The sequence below is a fragment of the Pan troglodytes genome, chromosome 5, assembly GCF_028858775.2.
Source record: "Pan troglodytes isolate AG18354 chromosome 5, NHGRI_mPanTro3-v2.0_pri, whole genome shotgun sequence".
Classification (NCBI taxonomy): Eukaryota; Metazoa; Chordata; class Mammalia; order Primates; family Hominidae; genus Pan; species Pan troglodytes.
In genome coordinates, this window is record NC_072403.2 from 156,512,884 (window position 1) to 156,529,517 (window position 16,634).

General features: G+C 37.9%; 1 protein-coding gene across 9 annotated transcripts in view; it reads left to right on the forward strand.

The window, feature by feature from the left end:
- Window positions 1-16,634, forward strand: part of UTRN (utrophin) — a 568,196-nt gene that overhangs the window by 364,618 nt on the left and 186,944 nt on the right. The window contains exon 1 of one of the 9 annotated variants that reach the window (XM_009452173.5): window positions 9,821-10,741. The exons of the other annotated variants lie outside the window; for them this stretch is intronic. Coding sequence (XP_009450448.1) covers window positions 10,691-10,741 — 51 coding nt within the window. The 5' untranslated portion in view covers window positions 9,821-10,690. Of the gene's footprint in view, window positions 1-9,820; window positions 10,742-16,634 lie in introns of those variants that run through there. 9 annotated transcript variants of the gene reach the window in all.

Genomic DNA, 16,634 nt, shown 5'->3' on the forward strand with positions numbered 1-16,634 from the left:
CACAGAAAGTTCTATTGGACAGCACTGCATCACAGTTTAGTTATTTGGGGGTTGGAATATGGAGAATCATTAAAGAAACAGGGAATGATACGACAGTATAAAGAATGTTTGAATTTTAAATCTGTAAGCCGGGAACTTAAAGGGAACTTCTTTTTTTTTAATGTTAAGTGTTTTCGATGGAGCATAAACAGAACTTGCCGGGTATAAGCATTTTGTATAAGTGTTCTAAAAACGGTCATATTTATTTTTGATTTTAAATTAGCTACTAGTATACTAGCTTTAATGAGGAAATAGAAGGTGAGCTAAAGGAAGTAACTTTTTCATTAGTTTTCGAATTCAGTTAGGTTTGTCATGCAGCATACAGAACTTGAGAATACAGAGAGACTGGATTCAGGAATGATGACGTGAAGAAATCCTGTGAGGAGATGTATTAGCTCATTCTCATGCTGCTAATAAAGACAGACCTACCTAAGACTGGGTAATTTATTTAAAAAAAAGAGGTTTAATGGACTCACAGTTCCACATGGCTGTGGAGGCCTCACAATCATGGCAGAAGGCAAAGGAGAAACAAAGGCACATCTTACATGGTGGCAGGCAAGAGAGCTTGTGCAGAAGAACTCCCCTTTATAAAACCATCAGATCTCATCAGACTTATTCACTATCAGGAGAACAGCATGGGAAAGACCCGCCTTCATGATTTAATTACCTCCCACCAAGTCCCTCCCACAACACGTGGGAATTATGGGAGCTACAGTTCAAGTTGACATTTGGGTGGGACACAGCCAAACCATATCAGGAGGTGGAAGAGAAAAGAAGCAAGAAATATCAAAAAATATTAAGATATTTTGATATTTAAGTAGTGTGTATATGTGGGTGTATTAATTGGTGATTCCAACTTGTTTTAAAGTTTCAAAGTTGTTTGAGATGATATGTATGAGATAATTTAGTAATTCAATAACGACTTTTGGTTGTCTACTATATGGTAGAGACTGTTGTAATTTCTGGGGATACGTCAATGAATACAATAGAGCATTGCTATTTTAGGAATGGCTTCACTGATGTGATGAATATTTTATTATTCAATCTGGCTTTTAATAATTACTGGTCATAGGCCGGGTGCCGTGGCTCACGCCTGTAACCCTAGCACTTTAGGAGGCCAAGGTGGGCAGATCACAAGGTCAGGAGTTTGAGACCAGCCTGACCAACATGGTGAAACCCTGTCTCTACTAAAAATACGAAAATTAGCCAGGTGTGGTGGCACGAGCCTGTAATCCCAGCTACTCAGGAGGCTGAGACAGGAGAATCGCTTGAACCCAGGAGACGGAGGTTGCAGTGGGCCCAGACTGCGCTACTGCACTCCAGCCTGAGCGACAGAGCAAGACTCTGTCTCAAAAAATAATAATAATAATAATAATTACTGGTCATTGATAAATCTTTATGTAACCTATTTATATTTTATTTTAAAATTTTGTTGTTAATAATAACCAGTGTTAACTCATAACAAGTTTTCTTTGTGGTAAAAAATGAAGAAATATTTTAAAATATCATACACTTAGTTTCTCTCAAAATATTAGGTTTGTGCAAAAGTAATCACGGTTTTTGCTGTTAAACCAACCGAAATAATAATACTATAATAATATATTTTTAGAGTTTTTATCAATTTTTTTTGATATATATGAAAAACTAGTGGAACCTTCACCTCTGAAAAAGTCAATGCAGGCATTTCTGGTATACATATAATAATAAGAAAGTCTTAATTGTCCTGTAACTAAAACTATCTAAATCTCAATAAATTTTTGTTGAAACAAATGCGCAATTACATAGTACTAGTGAATGTCTTTCTTGATAAGAGTGTTTGCTCAAGTGTTAGAGGAATATTCTACACAGAAAAATCTAGGTTCAGACAAGAGTTCCAGGGTCAAGCAGCTAGATAAGTGTCATAAAGGAAATCATGACACAGGTCGTTTGATTTCAAGAGTGTTATTCTTTCTTATTTATCCCATGAAATATATACTATAGGGCCAGGATGAAATAATACAGATAAGTAATCTAGTTTACATGTAACATCAATGAATATTTTCTCATACAATTAAAACGTTTTCTTTATTGCTTTTCAGACTATCATAGTAGTAGAATGATCTGACTCAATTTTTAGTGAGGAAGTTGTGTTCTGATGACTTAAGTTCTTATCATCCTGAACTATATATAGTCTTTTCTATACCAATGTGTAGTGTTGTCAATTTGCGTGTTGTAAATATCTTCTTCCAGTTTGTGTCTTGCCCTTTTATTTTCTTTACAGTATTTTTTTTAATTTCAATAGGTTTTTGGGGGGCAAGTGGTGTTTGGTTACATGAATAAGTTCTTTAGTGGGGATTTCTGAAATTTTGGTGCACCCATCACCTGAGCAGTGTACACTGTATCCAATGTGTAGTCTTTTATCCCTCACCCCCCTCCCACACTTTCCCCTGAGTCCCCATGGTGTTGTACTTTTAAAGGCTCTGTTACTTCCTAATTATTCCATATTCTGATTTTAAAGTTAAAACACTCTCCAGATCAAATTCTAGATGGAAATTGTACTTTAAATTCCTTTGTTTAGCAATTTCAAATGCAGAGCTTGAGATGACAAGACATTGCAAAGTCCCTCCTACTGTGGCTTAACTTATCCCTAAACAAGAACGTGGCTGATGTCAGTGTCAGATGGTGCTTCACCTGTGGACGTTCATTTCCTTTAATATTTTGTTACAGTAACCTTCATGGCACATAAAGCCTCCTGTCTCTGAACCTGACAAGCAGGGTCCAGGGAATAAGACTTAATCACTATCACAAGAAAATCACGGGAAAGACCTGCCCTCATGATTAAACTATAATTTTCTTTTTCACTTCTGCAACTTAGATCCATGTACGAAGGTGCTATTCACATTGCAGCATCTCTTTAGACACTAGTAGACTCTGGAGCTTTCACTCTGCCACAGTCTAGGTGGGATCACTTAAACCTACTTGAAAGATAAAGTGATGCTTCAATTGCCTGGACAAATCAGGCCAGACATTCATTTTCAAGCGTTATCAATGGATTTTTATAAACATTCCAAAAAACTTTAGACCGTAGTATCACAGTATTAGATGACAATAGGGATACTCGTTTCCTTGGGAAGAGAATAGCTCGAGTTATATAATGCCTGTTTAGACACAAAGTTGTCCTTTAAGTAAGCAGGAGTTACTAGTTATAAAGTAACTTATGACAACAAAAAGGCTTTGTTCTGTCTGTCCCTTAGAAAAGCTTACCATTGACCAGCCCACTGCTGCAGAAAGCTTGTTTCTATTGAGGGCTGGTTTGGTAGTGTTAGACCATCTGGCACCTCAAAACTTCTGAAACTTTTAAAGGCAAAAATAATTGTCTCCAGTAGCATTAGCTTTCAAATATAATGATGCCACCCTTTTTGGAATAGGTATCTACTCAGGAAGGTAAATGTGTTTTACTTGGGTATTTTCTATCTATTGATTTAATTTTGTATGAAAATAGAAACACAGGCTGTGGTGAAATTTTCACACAGTATAAAAGATTGAACATTGAAATGTTTCATTCTAGACACTCAGCTCTCCAGTCCCTCCCTTGCAGGTCGCCATTATTGCTGTATTATAGATCTTTACAGAAATATTATCTGTATCTCATAGATTGTACCTGTACATAACTACATATCACTCCCCACCTTTTTGGCATATACATAGGATATGTACGTGCATACATATTAGAGGTTAATTATTTGCTCTTAGAAATTATCTCCCTCTTGGCCGGGCACGGTGGCTCACGCCTGTAATCCTAGCACTTTGGGAGGCTGAGGCAGATGGATCACGAGGTCAGGAGATTGAGACCATCCTGTCAAATACGGTGAAATCCCATCTCTACTAAAAAATACAAAAAATTAGCCAGGCGTGGTGGCAGGCGCCTGTAGTCCCAGCTACTTGGGAGGCTGAGGCAGGAGAATGGTGTGAACCCGGGAGGCAGAGCTTGCAGTGAGCGGAGATCACGCCACTGCACTCCTGGGCGACAGAGCGAGACTCCATCTTAAAAAAAAAAAAAAAAAAGAAATTATCTCTCTTTTCCATAGTTGTACAGCATTTCATTATGTGAGTCTGCCATAACTTGTTTACCCAGTTACCTTTTCATGGACATATAGATTGTTTTCAGCTCAATAAGTCAAGTAGGACTTATTGAGCATCCTTGTACATATGTCTGTACACATGTTTGCAAATTCCTAGTGATAGAATTTCTGAGTCAAAAGTTATATGCATTTTAACATTTGATGGGCATTGTTAAATTATCCCTTACCCTCAAATTTGGCAGATTCTAATAATCTCTAGGAAATGTAATGACTTAAAGTAAAGGAATTCTTCATTTTGTAATCAGCCTACTGATTTCCATGAAAGGTGCATAATACATTGTCTGTGTTCACTGTCTATGTAGAACTCATTGCTCAGAGCAAACATCTGAAGGAAGAGAGATAACGGTACAGAAAGTAAATATGACTGGAGGGGAGAAAATGTGTGATTGTGGTGCGTGACTTTTTGTGGGAAACCATAGTTGTAAGTGTGAGTGGTTCATGTGGTTAAGTATTAACTGGTTATTGGTGATATTAGTGAAGATGGATCATGATTAGGGAGTTGAAGTAGGTTTAGAGTGTGATTTTGCAGAGAATGCAGAATGGGTTCCTAAGTAAGAAGATGACAGGGACATGGTTCAGAGTTGAAGCAGTAGCTCCACAATGAATGGATTAGCCTCCAAGCATGAGAGAAATCCCACTGCTTAGTATTATACACAAAAGTATAGCTGATCGCGTGGGGTTAGTTTGAACTTCCTCTGTGTTTACCCAATGTTCAGTTCCTTAAATATGTATTCAGATTATAGGAACAATGCCCTCCTGGGGAAAGTACCAGCTTTTTACTTGTGACTGAAAACAGCACTTTCAATTTTGATTTGTTTTGACATTTTAGTTGCTGTTATTAAAATTTGTATTTTAATTTTGGCTTCAATTTACTAAGTCTACATAGCTGAAGAAAACTGGAGAAACCTTTATAAAACCTTTTGAAAACCTTTAAGAGCCTTTTTCCCAGAGCCCTGTGGATTTAGTTGCATATCCTACAGGCTTGTGCTGTCAGTAGACATCTGGAATTTGAGGCTTGGCCTCCTGAGATTGTTTCCCTCTTGTCTGATGCTGCATATTTTTTAGGAAGAATATGGTTTGGAAGCATTAACTTGTCTTGGCATTATTTGTAGTCACCTAATAAAGTGCCGTCTGAATTATTAAATATTTAGAAGGTTGCTGAAGGCTGACTCCTGCACCTGGTTGGCTAATTCAGAAGAAAATCAGCTGGTATTTCTCTTCCTGAACCCCTACCCCACCCACCCATTTTCCTGAAGAAGAAAAAGCTCTTTGAGCCTCTTTGAATGTCTATTGGAATCTTTTGGTTATGTGTTATAGAAAATATATTAAGTATTGAATCTTTTTCTTATGAATCCTAATTTTTATTTCTCCATGACCACCTGTAAAATTATCAAAGTAGATGGCATTATATTGAAGAGACAAACATTAAAAATAATTCTTTGCATACAAAGCATAGTGCCTGAACTTCCTGGGATAAAAGGAGAGTTTTCCCTTTCATCAGGGGACTCAGGCCTCCATCCTTAGATTGAACTTTTTGCCCTTTAGGGCTGTATATTACCTTAAATAGCTACCAGCTGACACACTTTGCTGCTGGCTGATGTTAACTTGAAAGCCGAAATGTATGGACTGGTCTCTCCCTAATGGAACTTCAGTGGTAGAAGACAATGAATTGAAAACTCAGATCATGATTAGGGTCTTGAAGCTATTTTATTTTTGAATTCTAAATCCCAAGTTAGAAGGGTTATGAAAAGGAGAATTGTGTATATTTCTTTCACAAGAAATAAGTTGGATCTTTCTTTGAGTCAGAATGGGCTTACAACAAATAAACTTTTCTCCCCATGCCAGAAACTCCTCATTTTAGTAATGAATAAGCCATGATGTAGCGATTTATGTGTAATCACCTATTGACCTTCCATATGCTTCACTTTAGAGGCTCCTAAGAAGCTTTTCTTTTCTTTTCTTTTTGTTCTTTGTGTTGGCCAATATAAAGAGAAACCTGTTAGAATTTACATAGAAAACATACTTGATCTTTACAGTTTTAAAAATTGTCTTTAGTGGGAAGGGTGCCTTAAGATCCACTATAGGAGTAAGATGTAAAGTTCTTATTTGAGCTGTAAAGAATCTTTTATTGCCTTAATGAAATTACTAAATAGGTCATCTTTTATTATATGAAATATAGTTTTTAAGTACAAAACATTTGTAAATTGTCCTACCCTTTGAAAGTTGTTGGCAAAGCCATACGTATAGCTCTCTTCATTTTGGCATTGGAATGTGGTTTTTATTAAGCAGTTTAGATTTAGATTTTCTTGAGTCCATTGCTGAGTTTTCCTGTGCTTCTCTGTGGTTCTGGAACTTTTTGCTGTCTCATGAAACTCTATGTCTATGTTTGAAACATGGTTTATTTAGCTAGAGATTCCTGGGTTATTCAGTGTTGATCTGATACAGGGATTGGTAGTGTCAAGCATATTCCACCTACTGAGGATTAGTGAACAATTTATTTGCACATTGGCTTAAATTGGGAAAATGTCAACTACTTCAAATGTCATCATCTAATTTATTAAGTCTCTCTGGTGATGTATTGCTTTCACTGGAGGCATCTATTTTTTGTTTTAATAATTACAGGATTACAGGTGATAATGTATCAAAGAGGTGGTTGATAAAAAAGGACTGTAGAAATGTAGGTATATTACCAAGATGATATTTTGTGTACTGACTTTAAACTAAGAAAGTACTCTTTTTTTTGAGACAAAGTCTCACTCTGGTTGCCCCAGCTGGAGTGCAGTGGCACAATCTCGGCTCACTGCAGCTTCGACCTTCTGGGCTCAGGTGATTCTCCCACCTCAGCCTCCCAAGTAGCTGGGATTATCGTCATGGGCCACTACATCTGGGTAATGGAAAGTACACTTTATCTTATAGATATCAAACACAAATTCATGATGAAATGTGCTTTTATAAAAGCAACTCACAAGTCTTTTAATGTATCAGTTATCAAAGAGTGCAGTACTTTTGAGTAATATATTAGATATTTAGCTATTTGAATTTCACAGAATGACTTTGGATCTTTACATGAATAATCTATTTGACTTTAACACTTAAAAAACAACATTTTTAGTTGCTTTCTTGTGTTTTAGTGAGAGTATAGTTACCCTGTAATTAAAATTAGTTAAGAATTTTAAAAAAATCTTTCGAATGATCCCATATTCTTTTGATGATCTGTTTTTGAATATGGATCCACTGAGTTTTGTACTCTTTCTTCAAAAGAAGCTGCCATCAGCTGGGTGTAGTGGCTTACGCCTGTAATCCCAGCACTTTGGAAGGCCGAGGCAGGTGGATCACCTGAGGTCAGGAGTTCAAGACCAGCCTGACGAACATGGAGAAACCCCATCTCTACTAAAAATACAAAATTAGCCAGGCATGGTGGCTCATGCCTGTAATCCCAGCTACACGGGAGGCTGAGGCAAGAGAATTGCTTGAACTTGGGAGGTGGAGGTTGCGCTGAGCTGAGATCGCGCCATTGCACTCCAGCCTGGGCAACAAGAGCGAAACTCCATCTCAAAAAAAAAAAAAAAAAAAAAGAGGCTGACATCATAGCTAGATTTGTCAATATCTTAGTTTTTGTTGCTGCATAACTGTATATAAGGGAGTTTTCGGTAAGTGTCTTCGTTTCTACCTTAGCAGAGGATGTCAGTTCTGAGAAGGTAGCTGATACAAAGGCAACAGTTTCTGGATATTCTACTCTCGAATTCCACAGGAGAACATACTCTTGTTCCTTTCTCCTGTCCAGGACTCAGGTACTTATCAGGCTGATAAAAGTTCCCTTGCTCTTATCTTTTGAGAAGAAGGCCTAATACAAAGGATACCCTTTCTTTTCCCTCATCTTTATGCCTTGTGTTTAACCTTGGGTGTGGATACAAGATATGTGGGACTCTAACAATAACATATCATTCTTGTCTTGTTATAAGAGCCCTTTAAACAGAAAGGGTCTACTTTAGAGAAAGACTATGGTATTCCCTGTTGTTCCACGGAGTTTTTGTTTAATTCACCCTTCTGATCTATGCATGGGGGAATGGAATGGCGTGTTTGCACATGTCCCTGATCCCAGCCATCCAGCACCCTGGGTGGTAGCTGGAAGTTTGCCCAGCTGAGAAAGATTGTTCTGTTTCTCTCCCTCTTTTATTTATTTATTTTTTTTGTGTGTGTGTGGTGGTGGTGATGGTGCTGGTGCTGGTGGTTTCTTTTGTCTTGTATTTATGTAAAAAGTTTATTTGCTGCTCTTCAAAGATCTCAGCATGTGACCCCAGAGTCTTTACAGAACAGGTTCCCTGTGGCCACTTTCTATGTAAGTTTCTTCATCACAGTTCTGATGGTTGGTCTTCATGCTGATGTCAGTGCTGTTTTGATCCAAACTGTAGATTATTTTTACCTGTGAATTTCTGAATAAGCATTAGATTAACACATTTGTTTTTGAAATCAAATATGCGTTGAGGTGAAACACGTTCTGCTAGAAAGCTCATAAAGCCATTTTGCCCCTGGGGACATACAGGTTTTTATGAAAAAATAATGAAAATATTTTAAAAGCTTGTTAAAATTTGTATAGATGGGCATATGTAAAACACATGCTATTTAAATACTGATATGAAAATAAGTTAGGAATGACATAGAAAGAAAAATGATTTGCAAATCCAAAAACTAATACCAACATTGTATACTGTTCCCTGATAGATTTTTAGTTTTTCTGGTGTTCAATGGAATCTCTTATGACCCATGATTAAATAAGTGCTAACGGTATTGATATTTAAGCAACTCATTAGCCCTTTAGGAGATGCATATTCTGATTTTAAGGCTCCCCCCCACCCCGCTTTGGTCTATGCCCTGATGCAAAAAAGTAAACTTACTTATATTAAAATTTACATTATTCTACTTGTGGTAGTGTCACCATTATAAGCACTGCATCTTTATGATGAAACTCTGCCTACAACTAGAGAAACATGTTTCAAATGGACATTTCTGTTATACTTTATTGGTATACTGTATAGCTATGTAATGCAAAAGCAAAATCACATTTGCCTTGGAATGATATCCATAATATCACTACAAAGAATTTATAATTTGGATTGGAGTTTTTTTCTTTAAAGCGATGACACTTAAAACTTCCTGGAAGATGGTGTTTCTCTGAGTGCCAGTAGTAATTTAACATCAAAATGGAAGACACATTCAATGTAGTTATTACTCACATTTTGAGTACAGTAGTTTCTCTCATTAAGTTTTATGTCAGAAACAAGTAAATTCCCTATAAGAAAACAGTCTGAATGACTTTCAGCGGCATCAAAGAGATCAAAACACTTTAAAACTATTTTCTTCATCAGTTGCCTGCTAACACCTTTTTGAAAAATAAAATTAATCAACGCGTGTTTCCTTTTGTGATTTGTATTGTTTTGTACATTCACTCCCTTTTCTTTTCATGGGTTGGCTCCCAATTGGAACATGGAACCTGTGATCCATTCAAGATTGAGACAATGTAAGAGATAGAGAACTGACTTTTGGGGCAGGCAGGCCTCCAGGAAGTGGGAGTGAGCTTTCACTTCAAACTGTGTGAGGGGTGGTGGAAAGGGAGGATGCTGATTAAAATAATAAACAACTGCTGGAAAGAGAAGTTGATTACCACACTGCTGTCAGATCAGCCAGGGGAGCTGCCAGAGCCCACTGAGGCTGCTCTCCCCTGCCACAAAGCCGGCAGAAGGGACTAGATTTGCTGCGAGAGCTTTTCTCTGGACAGACAGAACACCTTTTAAAACAAGTTTAGTTCTGTTGCATTGACAGCATCCCTTAGGCCAGGCTGACCTAGGGAAATGGACTGAAACTAGCTTGGTGGTTACCATAGCAACCCAGGCTGCTGGTGTCTGGGAGAGTGAGAACCGGTGGCCTCTTGTCCTGTGTTTTGGTGTTTCTTCAGCTAAGAGTACACTCCTCCTTCGAACTCTACATAAGTCATGCTCTTTGAAAACTGGCTCTTTACCCAGGATTTTTTTTTTTTTTCATTCTGAAATCGGTCTGAATGGAGGAAGTTGGTAATACTTGGCTTTTTTTTTCTTCTCTCATGCAAGTTTCCAGGATATAGCTTCTTTTTTTGCTGTGTGTAATTGAGACCAAACTCTAAGCTTGGGGCCCGGGAGAGAACAGTTGTGGCCTGCAGGTCATTAGTGAGGTGAGCAGAAGGGAATCCTGGGCTTCCCAGAGAAAGAGGAGACCATGCCAGCCTCGTGGAACACAGCTACCAGGAAATACAGAAGCAGGTCTATTCCTTGCGAACTCCGAAGTCCATGAAAAAACGGACCCACAGTGGGGTGGCTAAAATGTCCCAGCGCAAGCTGCCGCTGCTGCTGATGGACCATAGCTCAAGGGCAAGGCTTGTAAAGGATTTTACAAAGGATTTTAAAGTATAGCCAGAAAAGATACGGTGTTTAGAAGTTAAACGCTGTTGTCTGAAGGAAGTTTGCCGGAAAGATGTAGGCTTCAAGGGCTACTGGACAATGATTGGTCTGAACTTCAACTTACGGGAACTGCTGACAAAATTTGAAAAGGTATGCAGAAAGCAAACTTCATGAATGTACTTTTTTCCTTTCTTTCTTGCCTTTTTTTTTCACTATACATTTAGATAGATGCTCTATTGACTCTTTGGTGGTTTAGTATAATTTATAAAGAATATTCAATTTTGCTGTCTCCTTTAAAGATGTTTTTCAAGTAAAGGGCTAATTAGCAATTACTTCCTTTGGTCAGGAGGGCTTCTCATGATGCCTGTCACTTTTAGAATTCCACATCAGAAGAAACTCTTTGTACTCAAGTCAGCTGGTAATTTAACTGAAACTTCTTTGGAGAAAAAAAAAAGAAAATGAAAATAAAATAAAAATCCAGCAACAAACACTGGGTATTCGTGCCAAAGTCTGACTTCGTAGGCATGGGTTCTGTTCTCCATACCCCTCAGGTTTATCTGTCCAGCCACTGCCTGCCGTGCACTGCCCTGTACAGCCCTCTGCCTGGGGACTCAGCTGTGGGTGGCAGAAGTCGCTTCACAGTGACAGTGGCACATCTGACCTCCGGCTTTTTATCTGAGCGGGTCTGTTTTAAACATGGAGTGCTTGCGTGCACTGTGAAGCTTTAATGCTTGGATTATTAAATGTGCGTGTAGCTCTTTTTTCCATAGGAAGGCTCCTGGCACAATCTAGATGGAGTCTAGCCTGCCAAATACTACCTTACATTTATAGTTAAAACAGAAAACCTCCACATGCGTGTATGCGCTCCTGCCCTCTTTAGCCTTTGGATGCCAAACACCAATCTTCTTCCAATTTCCAGCCTTTAAAGAAAAAGAAAGGCAGAAAGGGGTGAAGTCCTCCCTCACTTGGTATGTAAGTCAATTATTAATATTTAAAAAGCTGTGCTCAGTGGCTTTCACCGTGAATGCCCCATGGTTCATTGCAAGTACAAATACTGTAGAAGCGAGACTGGATTGAGTCATTAAAAGAATAATGGGCTTTTTCTTACAAACCACAATTGCCAGAGGGAAAAGATGCAACATCATGCCATCTGAAAAGTTTGGAAGCTTTTCCAAAACAATTGCAGTCACTGCTTGCCTTTTGATGATAGGAACGTTATGGTGGGACGAGTGTGGAGAGAGAAGAATTTAGCTCTTTGCTCCCTCCTGGCTGCAGTTGCTTCTCCCAATCTCTCTCTGCACCTCTACTGTAACGTAAGGATTAGGCTTGTAACACACGGCGGACTTCGACCTCTCACTTTAATATGTCGTTAAGCATCTAAATTCCTGAGAGTAAAAGACGGTTCTCCCTCAGCTTGCTCTCCACTTAGAAGGGGCGGGGAAGGCAATGAATATCTTCCTTATGGCAGCTGGTAACAGCAGGTGACAAACTTTATGACCATAAAGAGGTCTGTTAGCTTGTTTTGTATAGATTTGTCTGTTTCTTCCTTTAAAGGTATAGAGCATATGTTACATGAATAATTCATTACTTAGACCCCCTGAGAGGCAGTAATTGTGGGCAATAGCTGGACTTTTGTATTGTAATTGCTGCTATTAGTTTTAAAAGTCTAGGTCAGATACCAGGGGTTCCTAACCTGCCTCAGCTTCAAGCCATTTTATTGGCAGAGTTAGAAGTTCTGGTTATATTAGCATGTTTCCCCTTTTAACTCCCATGTCTTAGTATTTGTCTTATTCCTATTTTAGTAGTTGAATTGACAGTAGAAGATATCTACTGGCTTTTTCCTGTCAAAGGCTTGATTTGGGATTTTTATTATTATTATTTATTTATTTATTTATTTCTGTGACAAACGGCGAACTCAAAGAAACAGTCCTGATGTAATTCTCAGTCTGAAGTTCTCCATATATGTGTATTTTTGTGTTAGGCAGTTTTATAAAAACCTATGTGAAAGTTGATCTCTTTGGCCGTATTTTACTTCTAGGAAGTTGTCGTACATGAATGTATTCTTTCCAAAGTGTTATAATCCTTTGCGTATTCTTACAAAATCTGCCTCATATATTGAGACGTTGCTTCATTGGTTTATTGGCAGGAAAACTGGAATTATGGAAAAGTATCAGTACCTCACACTTCTCAAATACAACTAACCACCTTCCCCCAACAAAGCAATAATGCCATTTCTAGGGAAAGACCAAGGCCTACTGCTATAATGCAGAAGCCACAGGATCCCTTCAGAAGCTGAGTAACAGCCATTCTACATGCAGAGGTAGAGTCCCTTTACCCTCAATTCTCAGTCCTGTCTCTTCCTCAGTATTAGTAACCTGTTTCTAGAGAGAATACTAGCCTTAACGATTTACCACTTTTCATATCAGCAGTTGTCATTGTTCAGTCTGAAGTTTAGGTGACCACAGTAGAAAGGGGATTTTGCTGTATTCCTGAAGGAATTTCAGGCTTTAAGAAAACGAGGGTCCACTGTTGGACTAGTAGACTCAAATCCTGATACGCTTAGTAGTTGAGGCCAACAGCTCAGCAGCAGGCCTTCCAGTGGTGGCTAATCTGGAAAGTTATAGACTGGTCAGATCATTAAAATTCCCAGGTGAAAGCAGACCTTCAGCATAACTTTAAGACAGCAGTTTTTTTGTGAAGGTAAATTGAAAGGGATATTTTAGTTGATATTTTTGAATTTTGGAGACATCCAGTGGTTTTGTGATTTTTATTGGATATCCACTCATATAAGAATGTTTGGCATGTGGTTGAGCACCTTGTCTCAGCATGGGTGATGCTGGGATTGTAGTTTCCCAGCACAGGCAGGATGGGCAATTTCTTACATTGGGTACTGATTTCTAGTCTTCTAGAACCAGAAAGGGCAAGGCCAGGAGTCTCTTCCAGGCAGGAAGTATTATGTTCCTACAAGATGACAGCTCATTACAGATTAGGAAGGCCCAATTGGAGGGAACCATGCCAACTCGAGTGGTACCTAAAGAGGAAGAACTTCTTACCAGGGGAGGACGACCCCATACCGAGATGTGCCTGCCAGCAAGCAGGTCCTAATCATCTAACAAAGTGATAAGGGATGAGAAGTTGTGACCATGGGCTCAAGGGTGACTATGGGAAGAGTTCACATTCAAAGTTGACTAGTCCACCAACACACCTCTCTGAGATCCAGCCAATAGGTAGTTTTATTGCCACCCTGATTTTAATTAATTTTTTTCCCTGAAAGTACTTCCTAAAGGAAGTATCTCATGACTTTAGGGACTATTAACATACTGTCATACTTAAGCCATTTGCATTGTGTACTGTATTTCTTTTGTTTAATAGTCACAGAGGATAGTGTAATGGCCAATTTTAGCTCAGTGACATTTTGAGTGACTGTTGCCTTTTATTAATTTATTCAGACCTGCTACTAGATGGTTAATGATAATCGTAGTTCTCTAAGGGATTTTTTGATGTATGTGTCTGCTGTGTGTGTGAGTGCCATTCTCTTAGTACCATTCTCTTGGTGACTTCTTGGGCAAAGATGCTTCCTAGCATTACAACACAGAGAGAAACCACTCAATGCTGAATTTCTTTATGGCATTTACCTCCTTTCACATGACTCTAATTTTTATAATTACAATTTGAAGCTATATTGTATTGCTCAGTTTGCAATATCTCATTTTAAAACAAATGTGTCCTCAATAAGATATAGTAAACACATTTCAAAGTCTACTCATTTATTCCCTACTTAGCAAATATTTGTGAAGTATGTACCAGGTGCTAGTCTAAGTGTATAGATGGAGAAGACATTGATCTTATGGCCGAATGGGAGGATACAGACAAGGACATTTTCAAGGACAACTGCATAATTGAGCAAAAGTAGATGAAATTATAAGAGTAATGATAGCCCTAATCTCAGTACTTGTGAAGTCTCTCCTGGAGAAATTACATTTAAACTGAGACTTAACAGATGAGTTTAAGTTGAAAGAAGGAAATGAGATTGTATACCCATGTGTGTGCATGTGTGTGGCCCATGGGTGGACTTGTGTCAGGGGAAGAAATTGGGAGCTTTCAGGGTAACAGGGACTCCTTTGACACGGGTCAGAAGTTGAGAAGCTGTGTGCCCCAGGCTTGTAGTTTTAAACATTTGAAATGCAATAATTTTTCTCTGGGTTTTCTAACCTGTTCAGTTTTGATTACACGATCTGATTTGTTTGTTCAGTTTTCATTACACTATCTGAGTTTGTTCCACTTAGTAATTTGACTGTTTTCTACTGTGTTGTCTTACCTTTTTTTTTTTTTTTTTTGGAGACATGGACTTGCTGTGTTGCTCAGGCTGACCTTGAACTCCTGGGCTCAAGCTATCCACCCACCTCGAGTCTTACCTATATCATCACAGATAATAGGAAAAGAACATTATTAGCATCGATTTCTTAATTCAGAAATGCTGCTGTAGACCTGATGATACCACCTCTATTGTCAGTCAAAAATGTGATTCAATAGAGTGATTAAAATCTGTGAGATTAGTTGTTGGAAGAAAATTTATAGAATAATAATTAAAATCAATAAATTAATTGAATAATTAATGACAATTACTATCCCAGAAACCTCACACTGTTTCAAAACATATTTACATATGACATAACCTTTGAAGATGATGTTATTTGCTTATTCTATTATTATTTAAGTTATATATATATATATTTTTAAAATCATGATTCCTCATTTTCAAAACCTAAAGCTCTGGCAGTAATCCTGCTGAGCTCCTGATAATCAATTCTGAAATCCAGTCTGACTTTTGAAAGGAATGGTGGATTTATTTTCCTCTAATGATTAACTTTGTTTAGTTAGGCTGAGCTTTGGGACATGATAGCGAAATTGTTCTAACCTCATTTCTTCTTCACCTTCAGGGAAGGGGTCAGAACTCCTTCAGAAAAAAACATCACTGTTGCCACATAAGGTTAAGTAAATAGTTGGTGCAAAAATAAACCAAAATTATTTTAACAAGACCAAAGAGGATGAATCTAGTCTAGCACCCATTTAGTTGTTGAAGACTTCCTGGTGGTACTGTTCTAAATCTGTTTCCTGTCGGAGATTTCAGACAGTTCTGTTTATTATAATGTGAGGAAATATTTTTGCTTACATATTTAAGCAAAATATGTTTTATTTTCATGATGTTTTATTGATTTGTTTTATAATATATATCACATAATTTGTTTATAATGTTTTATAATCAAGCCACTACTTGTAGCTTTATAATCAAGTAGTAGCTTGACTGTGAAACATTATAAACAAGTTATTTGATATACATTATAAAGTGTTTACAGTTATATCTCTATGGGTTATATCATTAGAGAAATGCCCAATTAAGGGCAAAACTTGTAGTCAAATACTAATTATTAAATAAGTAAAAAGTAAATAAATAAATGTTTTCCCGTATTTGTGAAGTTTATCTTGATCTGAATAGTGGGTGTTGTTTAGAGAAAGACTAACCACTTATCAGTGAACCTCAGTGAGCTTTTGTAGCCATCTTCTGGAGGGCTGTTCTGAGGGTTTGCATCTTATGTGTTTGATGGTGTTTTATTTAGAGAAAAGTGTGTAGTCCTATTTTTCTAACTCCTGGCTTTTCTTAACCTTCTACATTATACTTACGTTGTTTTAAAATACTTTCCAAGTGAATCCTTAGGACATTGCTTCTGCCCTGTTTTCAAATGTTAGTTCAACTGCTTGAATATCTTGCCATGGCCCCTCTGTGCACATGACTGGCTTATGTTAAATGCTTGGAAGAGCATTGCTTTGTGCTTCAAGATGGATTACATTCCCATAACTAATTATCAGTAACCATTTTGTGCTGTTTAAAGTTCAGAAGGGCTTGCAGGTGACAGAGGTAAGCATTAGTAGGGCCAGGTCTCCCAGCTGTGCAGTGAGAGCCAGCCCTCTTTCATGGAACTTTAATTTATTGTAGCATTTGACGCCACATCAGGGTCATGATCTGACAGCCTCCCATGCTGAC